At 39.1% G+C, this 20463-nt stretch overlaps 1 protein-coding gene across 4 annotated transcripts in view; it reads right to left on the bottom strand.

Moving 5' to 3' along the window:
• The window catches only part of Sb (Stubble), a 73058-nt gene that overhangs the window by 11820 nt on the left and 40775 nt on the right, over positions 1-20463 (bottom strand). For 3 of the 4 annotated variants that reach the window (XM_069055789.1, XM_069055788.1, XM_069055790.1), the window contains exons 3-4: positions 4133-4216; positions 454-730 (exon numbers count right to left, since the gene is read on the bottom strand). In XM_069055789.1, the coding sequence (XP_068911890.1) occupies positions 454-730; positions 4133-4216 (361 nt within the window). Of the gene's footprint in view, positions 1-453; positions 731-4132; positions 4217-15525; positions 15835-20463 lie in introns of those variants that run through there. The other variant, XM_069055791.1, reaches the window with a different exon arrangement.

The following is a 20463-nucleotide window of genomic DNA, read 5'->3' as shown; positions in this document are numbered from 1 at the left end:
TCTAGATCGGCTAATAATTGGAATGGTTAATTACAATATGTTAATTCTCACTCTATTTCTTTTCAACTAACGATCCTGTCTGTCAATACTGTTTAATATCAAGGAAACGAACGTTAAAAGTTCAATGAGATCGATTAATAATGATAATTTCATTCGATCAGTGAGGTTAAGCAACATCGAGTCCAGTCACTGCTTGGATGGGTGGCCTCCGAGAAATCCCCGGTTTCTCGCATCACCAACACTCTACAGCTTCATTACTTGATAAGCAAATCCGGCCTCGATGCTGTGCCTCTTTTACTAACAACTAAGCGTTACTGCAAGAGCGGCTCCACACCCACTCTATTCGTCGTGAAACAGCGAAAGTGGTAGTAACACCTGTGCACGACAGCTTACCCTAGGTTGTTAATGATTGATAATCGCGAAACGGTTCTGGATCATCTGCGACGACCTTACCTTGTCGGCCTGGGCCTGTTCGTGGGTCTGCTATGACTAATTGGCTTGTTAGTGGTATGACTATGTTGACTAGGAGCGGTGTAGAGCACGGAAGGTTGGTCGTGCCGGTTCGGCACCACGTTGTTGTCGGTAGCGTTGTGTGCACAGCACGAGCCGAACATGAAGGTGTCCACGCACATGCCTATGTGGTAACCCTCCGATTTGATGCACTCGTAGACGAACATGCACGTGCCTTCTTGGCCGTCGACCCAGCAAGGTTTTGGGCTGATCTGGTACGCTGCAACGAGAGGAACATCAATCACGCGGAACTGCAACGCTCGCGCGTGGAAACTTCCCACTTATGGAATTACGGACTTATGGAATCGAAAAGTGTTTCTTGTGATGAGAATATATAAAAACAATGTTGAAATGTATTTCTTAATAGGCGGAGGGAGCAGAAATCTTTGCAGGATCAATATTGACTGGAGTCAAACAACCTGGAGTAGACATCAAAGCTCGCAGTCACGGAGAGCAAATACATCTACATCCGGAAACTCGGGATTTTATATTTGTAGTTCTAACACAAACAGAGGCTACCGTAAGTCTATCAGAACCTTTCAATATAATGGAAAATTTTGATGCGTCTGCAGCAAACTGCGGTACCGTCAACATGTTTAATAAATTAGAAAGTCCATCATTGTATACATAATTCAATTAGCTACTGTACAATAAGAAACTAACAAACTGTGCAGGTTGTGTCAACTATACTGCGTTCACTTGAGAAATACAGGGTGTCTCAACCTTCACGGTCTAAAATATCTGCATTTTAAATTTCACAAAAATCCGGCTGGAAAATAACTGAGTTATTAGGCTCGAAAATCTTAGCTGAGACACCCTGTACGTATAGTAATCACGTACACACCACGCAGGGAAGAGACTCCGCCTTTCTCGCCGTCTAAGAAATAAACTGCAGTGGCGTAACATACTGTATTCTCAAATTTATAATTGGTAGTGACGATTACATAATTTTCAAACCGTCTCATTTTCACTAATTGTGACAATTGCGTTAAAACTAAGCAGATAATGTACTGGCATTGGCAGCGAAAGCTTCACAGAAATATCCTTGGCGAGTCTTATTTGTGCGTCTTGTCTGTTTTTTATCGTTCCATCTCTGTTTAGTCTTGTCCAATAGCGTGCAAGCGGGCGAAAATCACGTGAGTTTATTGTCATGCAGCTTAAGTGAACGAACTATAGTTAGTGATGGTGATGGTGTTAGTTTTCTAGTTTTCTAATAATAATTGACCAAATAATTAATATAAATAAAAAAATACATGAAAGAAATTATTTCTTGTTATAGGAGAGAATAACGGTTTATTAATTAATTATAAACGGTTTAAATGGATGCTCTTAGCTTTAATTTTATAACAATATAAATTCTCCTTTATTGCTATGCTACCTAACATGATGTGGATTACAACGATGTAAAATAACATCTACGAGTGTGACGCTCTCTTTTAATTTTATTTAATGGTTGGAGAGACATAGTCGCTTTAACGATTATGGTTTCCAGTAAGTCGTTAATACAATTTTATTATTTTATTTATTATGTTATCTTAATTATGTTGTTTCACCGCCACCGATTATGCTTTTAGTATCTTTTTTATGATTATTAGTTATCTCCGAGCATGCGATGTATCCTACTTTACCGCACGCCATGCGGAAATATATGCTTTTCCGCATGCTATGCGTATTGTTCAACCCTAGTCCATGTGACACCAAAACAAGAATACATTTCGTGTGATTTTACCACAAACTGTAAATCTACACTTAATTTAAGTCGACTTAAATTTCCAAAATCACTTTTTAGATTGTGCAGCCTCGTGCTCATCGAACTGAACAGCCTCATCTATTCCCGCAGCGCTTCGTACACCTCAACCGTTGCAATTATTTAATCAATTTGTTATTGTCCCTCCTGCGAATTCCATCGGTCATCGGTGAGGCCACAATCGAGCTCGACACGGTGCTGAGTCACTTAATTCGTCCCGAATCGGGTCAGTCGATGCAACCAACAGTCATTTTCGAAGCAGCCTCGCATTCCTCCATCTTCTTCCATAAATTTCATTTCCGAACAAACACACCCGCAGCAATAAAATATGAGCCGCCATTAACACGATCACGCTGAAAGATAATCACTTCCTCGGGGTTTATTTCGCGGGCGATCAATCACGCCAGAAAGTGGTCCGTTTCAGCGTGATTGTTTCAAATTTTTTACGTTAAATTGAATCGGGTACGAAGGTATTTATCACTTGATTGCGTTCCACTTTTCCCTCGCGGGGGGGAAAATTTCGTCCATCTTGGTGTACATTTTTACGGTCCATTTGACGCGCTCCCGTTGAAAAATGATACCTCCACTCCCATTAGTATTCTTTATCTGCACATATTTGCATAATTACGCGAGACTCGGACGGATTATTGCGATATAAACGTATCGGACAGGTATTTATAATATAGCGACAATCATTAATTTTTTTTATCCTTGCCCCTAGTGGACATAAATTCTAAGACGCGGCAGGGGGTCCAATGAGATTATTAAATTATTCAATGAGGATGACTCGGAGAGGCGGAATCGACCAGAGAGTATAACTATGACTCAAATTATTTTTATGAAGATTTACCGACATAAAAAAAAAGATTGGTGTCACATTCTGTTGCTTACGTCATACTTTACACTGAAATTAATCAAAATATTTTCGATTCAACGTCAACAAAATTTTGCCAATTCCTGTATGCCGTGTCCCTCAGGGCTCCACGCTGGGTCCAATGTTTCTTCTGTAGACTTTATTATTTGTTGCAGTTGAGTGGAAATGGTCGACCGACTGGACGTGAACCAATCAGGGAAGAAAATATCTTGCATAATCCTCACATAAATGCAAATTCTTCATCTAAGTGAAACACTCTCTGTTCAAGGTCAAATCTGTACGACCAACCTGAGGTTTGCCAAGCCACAGTTATGCCGGCGATAACCGAGACACTCTCGTCGAGCATTTCGCCAATGCAAGAAATTTAATAAATTGAGGCAACTGGTCCAGCAGTTGTCACGACAATGATTTGTTCCTGAGCAGTGTCCTGTTGGTTGTTGTCGATCGGCTAAATCTTGAAGGAGCTCTCCGAGGTTGTTAACTTGACGGTTTGAGCTTCTTTTGGATATTTTTAATTAAAACGTCTTGACCCCCTCACCTTTCCATCACGAGTTTATACGATAATGGCTTAATAAATTTTACTTAAAAGAAGTTTCTATTACGGTTTCGCGGCTTACGTGATGCACTTGATGGGCTAATGGTTTTACGGATGCCAGGAGGATTTTTTTGGTCATAAAAATTCCTCCTTGACTTCTAAGTTATTCGATCTACTGGAACCGTTACCAGATTGGAATTGAAGCTAAAGCAAAACCCTATCGTCCAAACTTGAGGCAGGTCCTTGACCCGCACAACCCCGGGTGACACATTTCACTTTAGAAGGAGAGCCTGAGGAGGTTGCACCGTTTCGGAATTCGCATACCACAGCTTAGGGTTGAAGAAAAAACTGAAACGCAAGAGCAGGCTGGAGCGGGATTCGAACCCCCTACCTCGAGAACGGCAAGCGAGAGTGCTGCACACTTGGCCACGGAGCTCTACGGTTCTTTATGGAACAAAAGACCTACCTTGACCACGCCTCGATGGAGCACCTGGAGTTGCCGACCACACCAATATGGCGCCAAGAACGGCCATCCAGAGCATGCTTGATCCTGAAACAGGCAGATAAATCATGTTGACAAATTCCAACTCGATTAATTAACTAATCGGCGTGTCCAACATTGGGCAACTTGATTTATCGGTGTTAACTTTTCATTTTTGGTACAGTTAGTCGATAATTTACTTGTCGTGTTCGTGGTTGCATGTTGCACATGTTTTTCACTCGATTAATAAAAAACAAAAAATAATCGACTCGACATTCTCCGAACTGTAATTATTACGACACGATTTTTGTTAATGGGATTGAGGAATCCGTCGAGACTTGCAAATGATAACCGACGCTGTTATTGGAGAATGTCTTAATGATAGTCATTATTGCACCAGATGAATATATTTCAGGTGTTAAATTAATTTCGCTCCATATAAGTCGTGATGAATTAGCCACGGTGCAATTTTCAGATTTGATTTTTAAATGGCACCTCCGATGCTCGCATTAAATCAGAATCTATTAAGATGACTTAAAGATTAATTGCAAATTAGGCGAGCCAAAAAAGCACAACAATCTACTCAAAGCACAAAGAAATAAATACAAACATGTTTTAGTAGCATTTTCATTTAAAGCTCTTTGGGAATCGTTTTTGACACTGGATACTGTATAGTACTCTCGTAGAGTATGTTCAAATCGAGAAGTACATGGGCGGTCGTGTGATTTACGTGGCGACCAGTTAGTTTGGATACCACGTGATGTGCACTTTTCTCTTCAACTACAATTTCTTGTGAATTTGCTGCTAGAGATTTCTTCTGATGGTACTGACGGTTGCTTTGGACAAAAACATTTGAAACTTCTAAAAATGGAAGCAATCTCGCGGGAGATCTTCCCCACGTGGTGCATTGGCCTACCATGTGGTGTTTTATGGAGCATGAAGTGCGCTTTTTCGCTCGGAATAGCCACTAATACTAAGACTGTAATAGTTGAGCTTATGACCGCGCCATAAAACACACATGTACGAAACTAACGAGCCAGCTGATCAGCAAACCGCGATAAGTACGTGCCAAGTCACACTTTCAGTACCCAGTCGATAATTTTTTCCCAGCGAAAACTTTTCACGGTCCCTGTTCTTGATGTACGGCAGGAACGCGCACCGGCGACAGCCTTGCAAGTTAGAACACCAATTAGCGATTATGGCAGATAGATCGTTTCACTTGATACAGTCGTGTTAACACAAGATCGTACCATTATTATGGGTTGGGTATGATTAATGGTGGAGAGGGACTGGGAAAAGCGTGTAGAATTCCAAAGTTTTATTTTCAGCCGGAGCTGGAGGAGTTGTCGAAAGTCAAAAACGCGCCGTCGTTCTTTCGGTTTAATTTGTTGGCGGCCTGATTGTGTCTCATTAGCACGATTGTCGTTGGCAAAAATTAGGCGATACAAATTGACCGATAAAATCAACACTGTGAAAGTCCACGTTTGAATTATGTCCACAGGAAACACATTAATTCTTTTTGTTGTTGTTGACATTTAGCTCTATCAAATTTTCCCACTCGACCAACAGATACAAAAATTACTGTTTAATAGTGCTTCTTCATCTTCATTTTACGCTCGTTCAATTAAACAGTAATTTCATAGTAGATTAGGTAGCTTACACACGAAAGAGCAGTACATCCTGATCAAGTTAAAAAGAAGAAAGGACCATGATAATGGATCTGAGAATAATAGAAAAGATGCGAAAATTTCCTTTCGCTCAACGCTTCAATGTTCTAAATGTGTAGGTACTTGTTTCCTACATTGCTTCGTTTCCCTTTTTTAGTTCTTAGCAATTATTCTACTGCTGCTATTCTATCTATTCTTAATCTCTAAAACCCTATGCCATCTTTTTCAAGCTTGTTGCATTTCTTTCATCATTTTGTGTTTTTACCCATATTGTTTTCTTCTCTTTCCACATTAATAGACCATTTCAAAAAAATCGTCTGCATTCGCATTCTACCTTTTACGTCTTTGTGATCTACTTCAAATCTACTTCTATTGGCATTTGCTACTTGTCTTAATCTATTCTTGTTTCCTACATATCGTCTATTTCTTTCTTTCCCTTTTTTAGTTCTTAGCAATTATTCTACTGCTGCTATTCTAGCTATTCTTAATCTCTAAAACCCTATGCCATCTCTTTAATGCTTATTGCGTCTCTTTCATCATTTTTTGTGTCTACCTATATTGTTTTCTTCTGTTTCCACATTAGTAGATCATTTCAAAATTTTCCCACTCTACCAACAGATACAAAAATTACTGTTTAATAGCGCTTCTTCATCTTCATTTTCCGCTCGTTCAATTAAACAGTCATTTCATAGTAGATTAGGTAGCTACAATATTTTTTACACACGAAAGAGCGCTACATCCTGATCAAGTTAAAAAGAAGAAAGGACCAGGATTATGGATCTAAGAATAATAGAAAAGATGCGAAAATTTCCTTTCGCTCAACGCTTCAATGTTCTTGATGTGTAGGTACTTGTTTCCTACATTTCTTCGCTTCCCTTTTTCAGTTCTTAGCAATTGTTCTACTGCTGCTGTTCCATCTATTCTTAATCTCTAAAACCCTATCCCATCTTTTTCAAGCTTGTTGCGTCTCTTTCATCATTTTTTTTATCTACCCATATTGTTTTCTTCTCTTTTCACATTAGTAGACCATTTCAAAAAAATCATCTGCTTTCGCATTCTATCTTTTACGTCTTTGTGATCTACTTCAGATCTGCTTCCATTGGCATTTGCTACTTGTCTTAATCTATTCTTGTTTCCTACATATCATCCATTTCTTTCTTTCCCTTTTTTAGTTCTTAGCAATTATTCTACTGCTGCTATTCCATCTATTCTTAATCTCTAAAACCCTATGCCATCTCTTTAATGCTTATTGCGTCTCTTTCATCACTTTTTGTATCTACCCATATTGTTTTCTTCTCTTTCCACATTAGTAGACCATTTCAAAAAAAATCGTCTGCATTCGCATTCTACCTTTTGCGTCTTTGTGATCTACTTCAGATCTACTTCTATTGGCATTTGCGACTTGTCTTAATTTATTCTTGTTTCCTACATATCGTCCATTTCTTTCTTTCCCTTTTTTAGTTCTTAGCAATTATTCTACTGCTGCTATTCTATCTAATTTTAATCTCTAAAACCCTATGCCATCTCTTTAATGCTTATTGCGTCTCTTTCATCATTTTTTGTATCTACCCATATTGTTTTCTTCTGTTTCCACATTAGTAGACCATTTCAAAATTCATCTGCATTATATTTTTTACGTCTTTTTACTTCCACCTCCATTTGCTACTTGTCTTCTTGCCTCTTATCATCCACACAAAATAAAAATCAACAGACATTTCACACACAGTATTTAATGCCAGTCCTTTTCTCTTCAATTACTTTCTAATATATTCGCCATTCTCTTCAACTCTTTTCTGAACATGCAAATGGAAGATCTTCTTCCCAAGTGAGACCAGAGATGAGCCAAAATTGTGTTACCCTTTCTTCCAAGAAGTTTTGTCTTCTTGATTTTGTGTTTGTCATCATTTCATGACTTGCTTATTTCACAGTCTGCGAGCAAAATAATTTGCAGTACTGTGGTTGCAATTTGCAAAATCCGATTAGGTGAACAGGCTTTGTCCAACCACTATGTTGTCTTTTTGCCTAATTTGCACAGCAATCAGCTCATTTCGAATGCAAAATACAAATATCTTTGTTTACACGACCCAGATAACATGGTACCAACACAAGTAGTCGTAAAGCCTTTTAACTACAAGCCGATATTTACGACTTTCCATTGTGAATAGAGCCAAGTTTTTATTTTGTTCGGAGTCATTAGAAAATCTATGTTTCCGTATTGTTTCGACAAAAAGCACGCTACGAGCGTTCGATCGAAAAAAAAAAGAAAAAAATCGATACCGTCTGGGCGAAAAAAACGCAGAAACATGTTTCGATTAATTGCCGATAAACAGATTTAATTAAAGCCGCTAAATGAGACGTTAGTTCGAAGGCTGGGAAAAAAATCGAAAAGGAGAGCGTCCATGGCCCGCAGTTAGGCTATTTGTCGGGTCAAAAAACAGTGAAACTTCGACACTGCCATCCGCTGAAAAGTCCGATAATGAGTGAAGAAATTGGAGCGATTCGAAGACGACCGTTCGCCCTAATTAAATTACGAAGAGAAACAATTCTTCCATTATCCTGACCAGACCTGGCGTTTTTATTATTTATTAGGAGAAACTGGTGCATGAAATCGTGAACAGTTTAGTACAATTAACGGACAGCGAAGAACGAGAGGAAAAGTCCGACTGAATTACACTTGCAATTTTGTTCGGCGGCCATTAGCCTACTTCTTTGACTCGCGCCAATTAAATGGAGCAAAATGGAAAAAACGACACCGGAAAGTTACCACCGTTCAGAAGAGTGCGTTTCGGATGGCGTGGTCCTTCGTCGATGGAGGCGATAACGAGGCAGCGTCGATTTCTTCTTGAGTGCAACCAGGAAAAGTGGAGGACTGCTAATTAATAATGAAATGCTTGAATTACTTAATGTACAAAAAGTGGGAAATTGTAGACATGTGTTAACGAGAAAAAGAGAACATGTAATGAGAGAAGGAAGAGTTCGAGTGGACGAGGGCATTTCTGCAAAAAGCTAAAGAGGAAATGAAATGCAAACGACAAAAAAATTGACGTCTTCAGATCTTGTTTGGTCGTGAGAATATTTTGGGTGCAATAGTACGCTACAATCATTGTTGGACAGTCTAGCAGGGTAGGGAAACAGATGGTTGCTTCGGTTTCTTAAAACCTGCTTTCTTTGCAACTGTTACTTTAGGGAATTCTGTACAACTTATTTGCTGTTGCGCAATGAACAATAAAATTTTGAAAACCTCTGAAGTAGAATGATTTAAACAGATCCGCTCAAACTAATCAGGCCCTCGGCTTCGCCTCCAACCTGAAACCCAATTTTCACGCCGTAAAATACCCCTACCGTACTCTACTCTAAATAAATAAAATATTACAACTGTGCGGTACATCCCATTTATCGCACGCCGTGCGGTAATAAATCTTTTTACGCACGCTATGCGGTAATGACTATATAGAAAAAATCTGTATTTTTTCTGAATTTCCACTTCACATTCTAAAATAGCTTTGAAATTGAAAACAACAAAACACAGCAATTCCCAGCGGAAGAATTCAAAAAATTATCAAAACCCAGTCGCGAATGAAAGAAATGTCGATTGGTCAATCAAACGAACCGCTCTCTTCAAGTTCCCGTGGAATACTTTCAATTATACACCAACACAGCGACATTAAAAATCCTATTACATAATAACATAGCATTAGGCCCGGCGGTAGCGATTATAAAATGATTGAACCATAGACGATAACATCGGCAGCACTTACTTGCTGCTTACAGTTAACGCAAACCGTGGCACGCAAACTCTGAATACGTTTTCGAGCTTTTCGAAAAATTAAAATCAGATTAATTGCACTTTTGAACAATGGTCTCTCAGACCAGAATCCGCTATTATGCAAATCACCTGGCTAAGTACATTTTAATTGCTAGTCACTTTGCTTCTATCGACTTAATTTACTTTCCTTAAAACGCGACCGTATAAGGGACCGATTCCGGCAATTAACTGACGCTAATGCACGAAAGTACCCGGTTCGTGTTTTACACCGAAATTTTTCTGTCGTACTATCAGTACCATAATTACCCATCGCCAATTGCCCCACACGATTAGAACCATTTCATTTGATATGTTCTAATTATGGTACCTTGTCGGGGTCACTTTGTACATAATTCTCCAAGTAGAAAGCTGCATTTAATTGAGCAATTTTCGACAATTATTGTAGAAAAAATGTGACTACTATAAAAAGGAAATTACCGGAGGATGGTTGGTAGTTAAGTGGCGTAATGCGTGCTTTTTTGACACCTCTGAGATGAAAATTGTAGTATCGGACGCTTTTCGGTGTTGGTACTGCTTAAACAGGTAATCACTTAAGCCTCATTAGTTTTTTTTTTCACACCAACAAGCTTCTTGTGCTTCAGAGCAAAGTTTTCATCTGCATCTGTTGGGTCTCGCTTCTGTTGTTTATTGTTATTATTGTTCGCGTTATCCGGCTCGAAGGACCAAAATGTTCGCGTTATCTCGAAGGACCAGATTTATTGCGACATCATTTTGCGCTTCATAACTAACAACTAGGTGGTAACCCCTACCAGTGGTAGCGCTAAGGGCCTAAACAATTATTATTATTAATTTTTCTGTACATTCTCTTCTTGGAGGACATCCAGCTTGGAATTTATTCATTCCCTACTACGAATAACAACTAGATAGATAGTGAAATCACGTGGACACGCGGTTTCTTCTGGGGCCACCCATCCAAGTGCTAACCGGTGTATGGCTTTGCTTAGCTCGTCTGATCGAATGAAAGTCGATGTTTTGAAGCGGTAGGACCGCGTTATTTAGCAAAAAACCTGTGCCATCCATCTCGATTGGAATTTTTGAGCAACCAATAAAGTATTTCAACAACGGACGTCATAATGGGAGGCCCCCAAGAAAGTAGCATACCTATCCAGTAATGGCTGTTATTAAAACATGTACGAAAGATGAAACCGAGTTAAATTCATGGAGTAATTACGACTACTGGCCATAAACTGCGTAATACTTACCTGTTCTAAAAACAGGAATCGAGCAACAACTCGTACCATTTTACTGAAGACGTAAGGTGGCCAACAAGTGGTACCCTTGTACACAATAAAATCGAAATAAAATAACAGGTTTACTGTACGACTCATTACGGATAATTTATCGATCCAGAAAACAAGATAGGTGTTGTGGAGTTCTTGCATCGTCTTCATCTAATTTTAACAGTGGCAATAAGGAAATAATACCTGTGGTCAAAGAACGAGTTTTTGTCCCTTTCGACTATCGTTTCCCGTAACTTTACAATGGTCCGTGTTGGACGAGGAGAAAAAACGACAACAATCGACAATAACTGGAAATCCATCTCTCAGCTGGTTTTTTTCCCAACCGTTGACATATCAACTCGTCGCTCATTATTTGGATCAACGTTCCGAATATTTAATGGCTGAAAAGCAACTGCGTAATGATAGTTTATGTGCCTTTCGAAGACAACAGCAATTAAACTACAGTTAGGCGGCAGATTGAAACTCGACACTTGTCCGAAGTTGAAAAACCGCCGGAAAAATGCAGAAGAGCGAAATGGTTCGAGTGGAGTGTGTTGATCTCGAGGAGCATAAATTATGACAAGAACATGGCTGTGTAATTATCAAATCACTTCCTACTGTTCGTGAGAGGTGAATGCGAGCCAAGCAACCTAAACCTTCTTCGCAAAGGCTGAAACAACCTTCAGTTGAAAGCACAAACTTCATCAACTCAAAGACCAAAGACAAATCCTCGTATCGTTTTGGATGTGAAGAACTACCTACATCATCTGGAGTCCCCCAAGGCTCCACTCTCGGACCACTGTTGTTTCGTCTACACAACAAAAAATTCTGGACTTTCTGTGTTCTTTCTAGCTGAACTGAAGCTACTGTAAGTCTTGTGCAGAAACATATTCTCCAAACGAACTGTCTCGACAGTTTCACCCGTTTGAACGCATGTCCCGAAGTGATAAAACCTAGATGGAGAGAGGAAAGTGATAGCTGCGTAATAAACTCGGTTTTTTGTGTAGTGTGAGCACGCTACACACACATCATCAACGACGATTCTTATTGGTTCACTCATTAATTCCAGGAGCTGGCGAGAGTCATAACGACAATATAATGGCAAGGTGTTAAAACCGATCCGGCAATCTCTTTATTACGGAGAAAGATGTGTCCCGAGGCGATTCGAAGCTGTGTTGAGGGGAAAAGTTGTCGTTGATTGAATCGTATGTTTTTTGACGCTCGATGGGTATCGATTAGTGACGCGAAAAATTGATAGTTGGAATGATACCACCTTGTTATTAGACTAAACAGGTGATTAACACACCTGTTATCTCAAGGTTAAATTGGCATATCAATGAACGATGATAAACGAGCAAAAGGAAAGAAAATGCGAGTTCTCAGGGCTCGCCCACCACTTCCTAATTTACGTGATTTTATCCATTATGTATTTTCTGCGTCGTGGTTCATTGATTATTCATGACCTTCTTTAATAACCATCTGTTGGACGGAGGTTCTGCCACATCAAGAAAACTGATAACACTATGTTTTATAGTGCATACTGTCAATTAACCAAAATATCGCTAGTCAAACACGTAATAATTAAGATTAATTCTTAATGAATTAATTAGCGAGTCTCTTTCTTTCTTCTTCACACCAATATAAAGATTTTGTAAAGTACACTGCGCTACAGTTACCAAAGCTGACCCTAGGATGTTTTAATTTAATTAGAAAAATCGTAATACAAAGTGTCTATAAAAGAATGTAAGTACATATATCAAGAGTCCTGTGGAATTGTGAGGCTCTATAATTTTATTGTGTCGAACTATATCTAAAGCTGTCAAATCAGATGTCAACAGGCAAATGTCAAATTCTTCAATAATCTGTCATTAATGGACATAACCTCTCTTTCTCTGTTTGGTACCACAATATGCTACAGAGCGGCAAAAATCAAATACATTCGAATTCCACAGGACTCTTGATATACCTACATTCTTTTATGGACACTTTGTATACTATAAAAGGCAACATTTTAATGTATGTATTACTTGTAACAAAATAAAAAGGAATCCAGTAGAGCTTTCAAGTGAAACAACTTCCAACAAATCTCAGGACTAGATCGTTAGCGCTTTTGAAAAGCCTAGTCAAAACTGCGCTCGATAAATTGATATTTGCAAAAGATTTTCTTGAATTAATTAGAGAGTTTCTTTCTTTCTTCTTCACACCAATATAAAGATTTTGTACAGTACACTGCACTACAGTTACCAAAGCTGACCCTAGGATGTTTTAATTTAGTTAGAAAAATCGTAATACAAAGTGTCTATAAAAGAATGTAAGTACATATATCAAGAGTCCTGTGGAATTGTGAGGCTCTATAATTTTATTGTGTCGAACTATATCTAAAGCCGCCAAATCAGATGTCAACATTGTCAAATGTCAAATTCTTCAATAATCTGTCATTAATGGACATAACCTCTCTTTCTCTGTTTGGTACCACAGAATGCTACAGAGCGGCAAAAATCAAATACATTCGAATTCCACAGGACTCTTGATATACCTACATTCTTTTATGGACACTTTGTATACTATAAAAGGCAACATTTTAATGTATGTATTACTTGTAACAAAATAAAAAAGAATCCAGTAGAGCTTTCGAGTGCAACAACTTCCAACAAATCTCAGGACTAGATCGTTAGCGCTTTTGAAAAAGCCTAGTCAAAACTGCGCTCGATTTTCTTGAATGGGAACGTAATAAATCATGATTTTTGCAGGATAGGGTACTTATGCAAATCAAGAAGGCAATTATAATTAAGTTATATTTCCTACAGCAAGTCTGCTACTTTCATTATCATAATTAGAAGAACACTGCACATAAATATCGTGGTACTAGGAAAAATGCGCTGTCCACCGTTTCCACTCTCATTATTCAATGATAAATTGTATCGTGATCTAACGTTGAAATCTCTCGAACCGACTCATGTTGTACAATTGCAAATTTTCAACGTTACGCAACACACAACAAAAAAATGAATAATGTGGTTAACAGTAGTTGGGATTAATCCTCGCCGAAAGCAGTACTAATGATGAATTATTAGCGATAATTTTGTGTACATAAGGCGTTCCTCTCCATCTCTCTCTTGTACTTAATTCGATATGGCGTTGTTAATCGATAAATTACCCAATATACATAAATAAACAATCTTTAACATATGTAAACACTTGTAATAATAAATTAATACCGCCGAACACATCAGTTACAACATTCCTGGTTGAACATCGAAAAACGTCGATAAATCGAATGCACTGTTATGCGGACGGACGACTTTGTTGTGCCGACATTCTCACTTTTTCGTTTTTCCTCGACTCGCTCAAATGGAAAAAATGTTGGCGCCGTCTCGCCTGATTTATAAATGTCTGTCTCCCAAAACGAGCAATACTAGTTGCGAGAGGCAAAGTACCGATTGCCTCTACGCAAAATCCCCGATTCGCGTCGCCGGTGCACGTGTTAATTAATAAAGGTCTCAAAATCAAATCACTTCGCCGACTTAATTAGTCCTAATGCAGCCGCTAATTACCATTCGACTAGACCCTAATTGAAATGTGGCAAAACGTGATGCGATTCGATGCATATTTTCGTGTTTTTTCGACGGGATTCATTTCTGATAACCGTTAAATTAAATATAGGTCTTCGCTGCCATTGATTGCTACTGCAATTATTAAATCTGACAACGTTTCATTACTTTGCCGGTAAATACTAGGTATGACTTGCAATATTGCATTAATGGTGGAGGCAAAAATATTTTTCGCGTACACCGCGTAACTTACTTGCAGCCACCTAGAACATTCTCACCAGTTGGGAAATAGTTATTTACGAAATGAGCCCATTATTTGAGGGACGAGCGACGAAGGAGCGAGTGCTCATTTGCCCGAATGTACCGTTTTGTAAGCCAGAATTTATTATCAAGTCAAATTATTTTCAAAAAGGCGAATAATTTTGAAGCACTAGTGCGCGAAATCGACTTTCGCTCACTAGTGTTTCCAAATCATCTAAAAAGCGTTCGCGCTAATGCGAATGGCCTGCGACCGCATAGTAGTGCGCGAACATTGATTTCGCGGCCGCGAACATTGATTTCGCGGCTGCAAAATGTCATTTTGAAGGTAACGAGTTCAAAATTCTATACTACATCCATCTGTAAACTTACAATGTTTGACAGTGTAGCTCTGCACGTCTTTTGGTCTTTTTGACCGTTCTTCTAGGAACGCCAGCTGGATGTGTTTGCAAAGAAAGCAACAATTAAGCAAGACTCGATGAACTCCGCGTTTCCTAGAGAGAATTCTAGGTGGGTAATTTACCTTAATAAATTCCCATCAGTTGGTACAAAAACAAACAGATTTGAGTGCATCGGAACGATGAAAAATCCCGTGGCAAGAGATTAATTTTGTGATTGTCTGATCGAAAGCAAATTTCGCTACCGAATCGACTAATCATAACGGAATAACTAGCTGTACATTACGATTTATCATCCACTCTTGATAATGGCGAGTTTATCCGTCGAAACATCTGGCTAATTTCGTTTTTTCACCATTCCTCCATGCAAAAGAACGGCCATTGACACAACAGGAAATAAATAGACGAGTATTGCGCGAACGAATGGAGTGGTTTGGTCTCGGGAAAAATGCACTCACCACTTCCTGGATGTGCCTCAGGTAAGTCGGCGGCCGCACATTACTCGTTTTGTGACCAACCGAAATAATCGAACCCGATCCACATGTGCGTCACGCTTCGGCACCCATCCCGATGAATAATTTTTCACTCGCGAAATTAATTAGCAACGACGGGCGATAACGCAACGATTCGAGCATAGCACTTAAGCTGTCATGTGAGTTGGTGACCAACTGAGAAGACACTGACACCACTCAACAGTTCTGCAGCGACTGCACTCCGAGGATTTAACGGAACGACCTCGACTGAGATTCTACATGATCCAGTTGAATCTGTTGCGGATGTCAAGGGTACCGCTGAAAATACGAACGAGCGCACTCTGGCGGGTGTTGGAAATGCGGGTCCTTCCGGAATTTTGCAATCACTATTGGTGGTCTGGAGGTAACAGTACTTTGGTTATTATATGATCGCTTGGTAACTGTACCGTCATAAATCGTGGTCAAATATATGAATTAGATGTCGGATAATTGAAGGGGCAACAATGTGTTGTGAATGGAGATAATTCGGTCGTACTTGGTGGTACTTTCAAGAAGCGTGAAATTCCGTAAACGAACACATAAATAAAAGGAAATTACGGAGCGTGCACCATTGGCAATTCAAAGTGGAATTAGTTGAGTGGTACCGTTCTGCAACGTCTTTGATCCAATTAGGTACTTGGGTGAAACGATAGAAAAAATCGATTTGAAATCCGTATATGGCTCACACATCTCGGCACAAATCACTTAGTCCAAACCATTATTCAAATGTCTGCGCACCGGGAGATCACAGAACAGGTCCCAAAACGTTGCCTTGAGCGACCCACATCCAACACCGAACCCGCACCAGCCGCCATCTCCAACGCTATTACGCTCACTGATTTCATCAAAAGTCTTTACTAATTTATGCTCCGGGTGTTTGTCCCACAACGCAACAACTGTATCGACCAGAAAATTATCCTCGAATCAGGAGGTACGCCTTTGGGTTCAGACAAGTGGTACTTAGCGAGACCAGATTACCCGACTAGGTGGGTACTTACGGGTACTTGACTTTGATCGTGTCAATTCCGGACGCCCTGACGCAAAAGTGGGTCGATGGTACGACATTGGAGACCCTACGGGTCGTCGAAAATTTTCCAGAGGAAAAAATTCACAGAAGCAGACCAGATAAGACTTTATCAAGAAATGCCAATTGCGATTGCCAAAAACTTCCAAAACTAGGAAGAAGTACTATAAGTACTGTTTCCAAGCAAAAACATGACTGTTGTCGTTCTGGGGTACAGGTTATCTTGTTATCATCAGAACCACGAGAGTACCGAGTGTTCTAAATTTTGAGTTTTGGACGGTACTACTAATGGTACTTAACCGAGCAGCGTTGGGAGCCGCACATGCTCACCTGAGCATTAAATAGTTGTTTGTAGAGCCGCTTCTAATGCCCGTATGTGGCAATTAAATCGATTTCATGCGTTTCTTCATAGCATGTAATATAAATTTACGGCCCATTTAACAACATCGCTGTGCGCTTATAAATTGATTCGAATCATGGTCACAAATAAAACCGGAGAAACTCATCTGATTTGAAGCGCGACTCGCCGTCTTAAATTTGGTTCTCTTCCGGTGGTACCTTCACCCGGGCACTCCCTGTAGACGCTTGTGCGTCCAGTTCAATTTGTTTCGAGAGCAATCGAGTCGCTTTGCAGTCGATGAATGTTGGTGGGCAAGAAAAAATAACCATTGATGGGTATTCTTCGTGCCCTCACGTGCGCTCCTCGAGCTACCGCAACAGATAGAGTAGAGAGATGTCTGTGAATGGCCGAAAGGTATTTCCGAGTTGTGTTATCCGAATGCTGGTCATACCGACAAGTGCCGGAGTCATCGGTTGAAATGCTATTGATATCGGGTCGATCGGACCGATTCTAACGTTATTCCAAGAGATGCTTCCGCCAAGTAACAGCGTTTCCCTGATGGGACCCTAATTGGATCTACGAGACCCGCAGCGTGGACGTTTTAGCTCCATTTACAAAGATGCATTGCAGGAACAGATCTACTTAATTTGGCGTTTTACAGTTTTTCCAGTTTCTCCCAAAAAAAATGTTTCAATGGAAAAAGTGAAGCAACTGTAGGAGTTTTTGAAAATTTTCAAATAATTTTCAAAACGTCCACTGCGCTGGCTTGGACCAAAATGTATAAATTTGCTAATTTTTCAAACAAATCAGTATGGAAAAACATAAGGGGGAAGAGGTGGTGGGGTGGAAGATATGTAGGGAAAGACAAACCAGAAGACAAGGAGAGGATAATGGAGCCATAGTCGCATAAATCTTTGAGATCTATTAAAATGCATCCACAATTTGGAAAACTGTGAAGCAAGGTGAAGAAAAGCAACAAAGGAAGAAGTCAGTTAGTGGACAGTAATGGTACTGGTATAACAATCTTCTTAAAAGCTTTATATTTCTAAAGATCTCATTTTGTTCTTATCAAGTTTCTTCTAAAGTCATGTATTGGTACTGATATGACAATTTTATTAGGAGATTTATATTTCTAAAGATCTCATTTTCTTCTTATCAAATTTCTTCTAAAGCCACGTATTGGTACTGATATAACAATCTTCTTAAGAGCTTTATATTTCTAAAGATCCTATTTTCTTCTTATCAAGTTTCTTCTAAAGTCATGTATTGGTACTGATATAACAATTTTATCAATTATATCAATTATATCATTTTCTTCTTATCAAGTTTCTTCTAAAGTCATGTATTGGTACTGGTATAACAATCTTCTTAAAAGCTTTATATTTCTAAAGATCTCCTTTTCTTTTTATCAAGTTTCCTCTAAAGTCATGTATTGGTACTGATATGACAATTTTATTAGGAGATTTATATTTCTAAAGATCTCATTTTCTTCTTATCAAATTTCTTCTAAAGCCACGTATTGGTACTGATATAACAATCTTCTTAAGAGCTTTATATTTCTAAAGATCCTATTTTCTTCTTATCAAGTTCCTTCTAAAGTCATGTATTGGTACTGATATAACAATTTTATCAAAAGCTTCATATTTCTAAAGATATCATTTTCTTCTTATCAAGTTTCTTCTAAAGTCATGTATTGGTACTGATATAACAATCTTCTTGAGAGCTTTATATTTCTAAAGATTCTATTTTCTTCTTATCAAGTTTCTTCTAAAGTCATGCATTGGTACTGATATAACAATTTTATCAAAAGCTTCATATTTCTAAAGATAACATTTTCTTCTTATCAAATTTTTTCTAAAGTCATGTATTGGTACTGATATGACAATTTTATTAGGAGATTTATATTTCTAAAGATCTCATTTTCTTCTTATCAAATTTCTTCTAAAGTTATGTATTGGTACTGATATAACAATCTTCGTAACAGCTTTATATTTCTAAGGATCTCATTTTTTTCTATCAAGTTTCTTCTAAAGCCATGTATTGGTACTGATATAACATTCTTCTTAGAAGCTTCATATTTCTAAAAATATCATCGTCTTCTTGTCAAGACTAAGTTTAAGAAGAGACAATTTTGTCATTTCCGGAAGCTCATATCAAGATACTAAATAACTGCTTGGCATGTTCTATACTTCTTTGTAGCTTTTTGTTAACCGCAGAACTAAAACTACTAGAACGTCCACCTTACAGTCCCGAGTTGACACCGTGTGATCTCCTTTGGTCCCCAGATTAAATGCATTGTTTTAACAATATTGTGTCTAAAGTAACGTGCAAAAGCTGCTCCAGCGAAATCAATTGAACTGAATACTTTGAAAAATGATTAACCTAGAGTCAAAATAAATTGAACCAACGAGGTGGTATCTAATGGAATTAACGCATGAATAAATGCTGCCACGGAATGGTTTATGGGATATAGGTAATAGCGTAATTGGCCCACATCATTTGTAGGTTAGGATTGATTTTACAGCTACCTGCGGTGGGCCGCAGGGCTGGTCGTTTGTCTCCGGTGATTTCCAATTTTGCTGGATTTTCGTGGCGAAATTTGAAGAATTTCTTGGAGTTGTGGGAGGTCTCCGCACCCAAACGGCGACGACAACGTCTGTCAATAAAACCGAAAATTTACACCGTCCGATTGCTGAAGACATCTCGCACGATAACATTTGCATATCTCGAGGTAACGTCGAATTAAGTCGATGATGTCCGCAGTTTCATAACAGGATACCGACCGAAAGAAAAGCAATTTACCGAAAAAGGCAATTTAGTTACCGTAAGGATTATTTTAAAAAACCACCGATCACGTCGAGATAAAAGCAGATGACAAAAAAGCTCTTGTGCTGCGGCATTTCATTATGGTCGAAAATTCGCTACGAATAAATTAGCCGAATTGGTATTCCGTATTTTCGAAAACGATTGCGGATTAAAACGTAAGCGCGTTCCATTTTATTGGATCGGTAACATGTCCTGTTATCTAAACAACCGATGTTGCTGCTTCTTCTGATGGGCCGCCCGTTCTCCATTCATAAATTAGCCACTGCCGGAGCGGTAATTTTTTTCTTTTTTGTGGTCTTGCTCGGTTGTTTGTCTGTCTGGGTAATTACGTCGCGTACGGAATAAACCGGGCTCGAACTGCTTCGACTGCAGTTCTTCAATGTCATTACCGAGAAGACGGCAGTCATTAGCAGCTTGTTCCCTGACGATTCCGGCGAAACCGCAAGGAGACCAACTCGGCCGGAGAAATTACGATTTTGCACGAAAGGCGACTGTTAATGCGGCATAATTACATGGGGAAACGGCGGTGAACTTGAGAGCAACATTTTGACGGAGTGAGGTGCAACAGTGGAACGTGGTTTTGGTACCGGCACCGTTGGTGTTGCCGAGTGGAGTCAAGTCCAAAGCAGGATCTTGTCTTTTGCTTTGTAGTTCATGCACCTCTGCCAAAAAGTGCCTTTTGTACACGCCTGTG

Source organism: Tenebrio molitor, chromosome 8 (genome assembly GCF_963966145.1).
Source record: "Tenebrio molitor chromosome 8, icTenMoli1.1, whole genome shotgun sequence".
Classification (NCBI taxonomy): domain Eukaryota; kingdom Metazoa; phylum Arthropoda; class Insecta; order Coleoptera; family Tenebrionidae; genus Tenebrio; species Tenebrio molitor.
Note: the sequence above shows the minus strand (reverse complement) of the source record. Positions and strands in the feature narration are given on the sequence as shown.